We start from the raw sequence: 6,000 nt of genomic DNA on the forward strand, positions 1-6,000 counted from the left end.
AGGTATCTGGGTGTAGCCAGTGATGGAGAACATTGTATTCTGCAGATCAGAAAAACCTTTAAGAGAAAGATAAAGGGAAATTTTGAGAACTCCCTGCACTTTGAGCATTCTAGCCTGCCAGTTTTTGAAAGTAATACTCCATGCGATTCTCACTTTTCGACACTCTGTTAAAAGAAACTGCTTACTGTGTATTTCAACCAGAAGAGCCACAAGTAAGCCAAATGCTAACTGCCTGTGAGACAGCAGGGCATCATGAATCATTTTAGAAATGGAGTTCCAGGAGTGAGTGTGCTGCAAGATTGGGTTGCATGACTAGATGCGACTGTATGAGTGTAAAGTGGGGACAGAATACTGGAAGGCAAAACCTACACAAGATGAAGATCTAATGGGTATAAGGATAACAAGTGAGATGAAGGTAAAGCAGTAAATGCTAGAGGCCACCCGAAGATTTGTTGAAAGGGACTGTGAGTACTACTGTCAATGATCACTTGGACATGAAAAACAGAGGTTTGGATTAAGCATCCAGGAGTAACCGGCAGAAGGGTATTCTCTTATTTTTGTGCTCCTAAAACACAGATCTCAGATTCTGTTTGTCACCTGCTATCTCAACTTCTGCATCAGAAGTCTTTGACTGTAAATCCACTCTCCTATACCTTTTTGACATTACCTTTCACCTCAGCCTTTGTGCAAGAACTAGAAGTCCTTATTGTCAATAATTCTGGAAAGGAATCCAACTTCATATGAAATTTTCAAATTAACAGAAACTCTTCTTAAAGCCAGTGGAGACTATTTTTGGAAGGACACAGAGCGAGTTTGACTATTTGGGGATAACAAGGGAGTTTTCATGTTAAGTAATTTGGAAAAGTGCTTAATGTTAATATTTTCAATTATTTTACCAACTCTAAAGTCCTGGCACTCATTTAAATTAATTCTGTATACCAAGTGTATTAATGTAAAGAAAAACAAAAAGACTAACATTTTCCCCATTTGTTTAATGGAATAATATTTGCAAATGGGTACTTGGGGAAAAAAAAGTTTTGTTTTATAATAATGGCATGTTTTGTTCTGTGAACTGAATATTATAGAGATAAAACAAATGATTATGGGAACAAGTATTGTAAACTGTCATATTTTTGCTAACAGGAAAAAAGGCATGTTTGTTTCCTAAAGTAAACAGTCACTCAAAACTGTTATTTGTATGTGATTTGATCCTTGCTGAAGAATTCTTTTTAAAAACTAAAAAGGGAACAGCCTGCAGCTCCACTGGAAGGAGAAGTGTCACGTGGCTGATGATAATTCAAACATCACTGCCGTATTCCTCCTGAGAGAAGACGTAGATGCAATTTACAACCCTTACATGCACAACGGCAGCTCTCCTGGGGTGAATCTCCCCACTTGGGCAGCGTAGTGCCTGCCTTCCACTAAGGAAAGGCAACTTTCAGCTCTAGCCACTGTATCTCTAGAGTCCCTTGACTTCTCCATGGTTGACCCCAGCCACTTTATGGGCTGTGCTAACTGCCACTGGAGTGAGATTTGTGAGCATCTTGCTCCAATACAGCCTGCTTTAGGTGGACTCTTCACCCGTGGGGGTTGTAGTCTTTGTTCCACTGGTGAAAGCAGATTAATCCTGGGCAGGGTGTCTAGCCCCACAAATCTCCTGGTAGACAGAATCTATCGCTTTATCAAAGTTCTTAACATCCTGTAACAGTATAAAATCTCCTGGTGCTTGCATTGTCAACCCGTTTTACCATCCATAAATGACTGTTACAATCTGTCAGCATAGGTTGATGTTTAAAAGAAATCAGACATTACATAAATTTGGTTCAAATGACCATTTTTATGGTTCAGGTAGACTAACTACCATAAACTATATGCAGCACTGGTATAAGTGGACTCAACTTCCAATGAAGTAAGTGGAAATTAAGCGCAGCACTACAGACTACTTCAACTGAGATATCCAAGTCTGGGTTTAGGAGCCTTAACTTTAAGCTTGAAAATTTTTAACCCAGATATCCTGACACTCATTCTTCTGTCAAAAGACTACTCTGATTATTTATTTTAAAAGAATTTGGCACTGTTGACACAAGCCTGTCAAAATATTAAAACCCTACTTCAGTGCTGGAGAGAGGGTCACCGTAATAGAGGCACTTGGATGGAAAGTAGAGGTTAATAAAAGGGGGTAGAAATGGGATTCTCAGGGCACCAAGTGAAGTTCAAAGGAGCACAAAAGTCTCAGGAAAAACTCTGCTTACCTGATTCATTGCTGCTCGCTTGAGTTATTGTTTCATCCTCCTCCTCCTCCTCATCATCACTATCACAGTTTAATGAATGAAAGGCTGTTTCTGGCTCTGTGTCAACCTGATTTGCATCCAATTCTTGCTCAGCAAAGCTTCGCAGTGCAACAAGACGGTGATGTATTGCTGCATACAGGTACCCAGTATCTTTTGAACTTGCCTGTAGAAAATAAAGTGCATACAACCATTGAAAATAACTGCAAAATAACTCTGACTGCATCCCAACCAACCACTGAAGTGCAGATGCAAAGGGGAGAGATTTCAAAAGGACTGAAAAGAGCTAAAATCCCTTAATCAGACACTTATTGTCCTTTGGAGTCAAAAGAATTTATATAAGATTCCAATTTAGTAACTTTGTGAGAAAATCGACTTAAATACAAATAATATTAAGTTTGTCTTAATGGTCTGTGTTTTAGAATTTGTTAAAAATTGTTGGTTGTTTTCTTTGAGATAATGGATGCAACCTTAAAACAAAAATTATGATTCCTCTCAGTGAATGACTCAATTTTTATTGAATACTTAATATTCTCGACTCTGTGCAACTCCTCAGTAACAAAATGTACTTCTGACAATAATAAAACATATATGGATTGTGAAAATTCCTAGTCATATTTCTCGTTAGAGGTAAGTAAAGACAGAATTAACACCAAAAATGAGTTCTCTGATTAACAAATGAAAAGATGCCATGAACTCTGCTGGTGAAGTTGGAAGGAAATCATTTACCATAGGGTAGTTGAAAGCACATGGTCTTCTGGGGCCTGATACTCCACTGCTTTGCACCATGTGGATTCATTTACACCTGTACAAATTCAGAGTAGAAAGATACTAGTCTGATTTGGTAGTTTTATACCCAATTTATATTCACTTTGCACAGGTGTAAGTGACTGCAAGAGTTGCAAAGCAGTAGAGTATCTGGCTCTTCTTCCATGCTGCTCACATTTGCAGCAGCCAAAAACTTTCCTTTCACCATAGCCATGCACAGAAGAAAGCAGTTGAGAGCAATTCAGAGTTGGTGTTTCAGCAGAAATTAGCTCAGTTGTCAACCGAGTAATTTGTCATCACGGGAATATGCAGCTTTTCAGGGACAAAGTCGGCCTAGGGTTGCAAATGTTATAGATCAGACTCAAGTAGCTGCCTTTTTCATTGGTTCTCAAACTTGTTCATATATCTTTGAACCTGAGCCATGGGTGAGCCATTCTTTTTAGGCATATCTGAGGAACTGTCCTAGATTGAGGTGTCAAGAGAGGAGGTTTGGGAACAAATTGATAAATTAAACATTGGTAAATCAGCAGGACGAATCAGATGGTATTCATCCAAGAGTGCTGAAGGAACTCAAATATGAAAGTGTAGAACTACTTACTGGGATACCTAACCTATCACTTAAATCAGCCTCTATACCAGATGACTGGAGGATAGCTAAGGTAATGGCAATTTTTTAAAAAAGGTTCCAGAGCTGATCCTGGCAATTACAGACTAACTTTAATAGCAGGCAATTGGTTGAAACTATAGTAAAGAACAGGATTATCAGACACGCAGATGAACATGATTTGTTGGAGAAGAGTCAATATGGCTTTTGTAAAGGGAAGTCGTGCCTCGTCAATCTATTAGAATTCTTTGAGGGTGTCAACAAGCAAGTGGACATGGATGATCCAGTTGATATAGTGTACTTGGACTTTCAGAAAGCTTTTGACAAGGTCCACACCAAAGGCTCTTAAGTAAAGTAAGAAGTCATGGGATAAGAGAAGGTCCTCCCATGGATCAGTAACTGGTTAAAATCTAGGAAACAATGGTCAGTTTTCACAATGTAAAGAGAAATAGCAGGATCTGTACTGGGACCTGCGCTGTTCAACATATTCATAAATGATCTGGAAAAGGAGGTAAACAGTGATGTGGCAAAGTTTGGAGAAGATACAAAATTACTCAAGAAGACAGTTAAGTCTAAAGATGACTGAAGAGTTACAAAGAGACCCCACAAAACTGGGTGACTGGGCAACAAAATGGCAGATGAAATTCAATGTTGATAAGTGCAAAAGTAATGCACATTGGGAAAAATTATCATATCTATACATACAAAATGATGGGATCTAAATTAGCTGTTACCACTGAAGAAAGAAAGCTTGGATAGTTCTCTGAAAAAAGCTGCTAAATGTGCAGCGGCAGACAAGAAAGCTAACAGAATGTTAGGAACTATTAGGAAACTGATAGATAGTAAGAGAAAATATCATAGCACCACTATATAAATCCATTGTATGCCCACACCTTGAATACTGCATGCAGTTCTGGTCACCACATCTCAAAAAAGATATATTAGTATTAGAAAAGGGCAACAAAAATGACTAGGGGTATGGAAAAGCTTTCGTATATGGAAGATTAAAAAACTGGGACTGTTCATCTTAGAAAAGAGATGACTAAAGGGGGGATATGATAGAGGCCTATAAAATCACAAATGATGTGGAGAAAGTGAATAAGGAAGTGTTATTTACCCATTCACATAAGACAAGGATCGGGGTTACCCAATGAAATTAAACCTGCTGCCTATTAAACAAACATAAGGAAGTACTTCTTCACACAATGCATAGTCAACCATTGCCAGGGGATATTGTGAAGGCCAAAACAATAACTGGGTTCAAAAAAGAATGAGGTAAGTTCATGGAGGATAGGTCCATCAATGGCTCTTAGTCAAGTTGGCCAGGGATGCAATCCCATGCTCTGGGTGTCACTAAGCCTCTGACTGACAGAAGCTGGGACTGAACAACTGAGGGTGGATCACTTGATAATTGCCCTGTTCTGAACATTCCCTCTAAAGCTTCTGGCACTGACCACTGTCAGAAGACAGGATACTGGGCTAGATGGACCAATGGTCTGACCCAGTATGGACATTCTTATGGTCTTATATATCATATTGGCGACTCTTGTGGACTACCTGCCCTTCTAGTCACGATTGCATGGACTATTCCCCCCACCATCAACCACACCCACCACTTTGAATAATATACCTGTGGCAACTATAGCAATTGTTTCTATGCAGAAGGAAAAATCAGGAAAGTGTGTTGATATATTTTAGGCATCTTTTAATGTTATTTAGCATCATGGAGTAGCCAGTTCCACAGATCACTGATGGTCCACAGACCACAGTTTGGGAACAATTTGTATACCATTGCTTTAGTGACCCCTGCTGGCTGTCTCATACAGTGATCTGGTTATCTCCTTGGGCCATATCAGACCTTCAACTTTTTCCACAAAACAGCAATTGACCTCAATGGTAATTGTGTACATGTTATAGCCTTACCCTTTTTACCATAAGGAGGCTTGCCAGAACAAGGAATCTGAGCTAAATTGCAAGTTCTAGATACTTGTTCTTTTTCAATTTTTTCTTACCTGTATTAGAAATACTTTAACAGAATGGTCTTCTAAGTCTGTCGCAGTGATGCACAGACTCTTGCGATTTGCTCTTTCTATTGCCATCTGAGTCCAGAGTTTGGTGTTGAGAATCAGTCTCAAACTGCCTTGATTTCGCATAACTAAAACAGGAATGCTTATATATTAGACATTACATGGAAATTGAAACCTCCCTGTTGTTCCAGCAGATTTATTCAGTACTGCTATAAAAATCATATTTCCATTAACTTTGCATTTCAGGGGATTATAACCTAACATTTTGAAAGAGGTGGGGGGTTAAATTTCTTTACTATACTTTGATATTTTT

General features: G+C 38.8%; 1 protein-coding gene across 1 annotated transcript in view; it reads right to left on the reverse strand.

The window, feature by feature from the left end:
• RANBP3L (RAN binding protein 3 like) overlaps positions 1-6,000 on the reverse strand; it is a 50,524-nt gene that overhangs the window by 12,662 nt on the left and 31,862 nt on the right. Inside the window, exons 12-13 of the mRNA XM_029910911.1 lie at positions 5,673-5,815; positions 2,253-2,454 (exon numbers count right to left, since the gene is read on the reverse strand). Of these exons, the coding sequence (XP_029766771.1) occupies positions 2,253-2,454; positions 5,673-5,815 (345 nt within the window). The remainder of the gene's footprint in view (positions 1-2,252; positions 2,455-5,672; positions 5,816-6,000) is intronic.

The sequence above is a fragment of the Terrapene carolina genome, unplaced genomic scaffold (genome assembly GCF_002925995.2).
Source record: "Terrapene carolina triunguis isolate 2854851 unplaced genomic scaffold, T_m_triunguis-2.0 Scaffold69, whole genome shotgun sequence".
NCBI classification, from domain to species: Eukaryota; Metazoa; Chordata; order Testudines; family Emydidae; genus Terrapene; species Terrapene triunguis.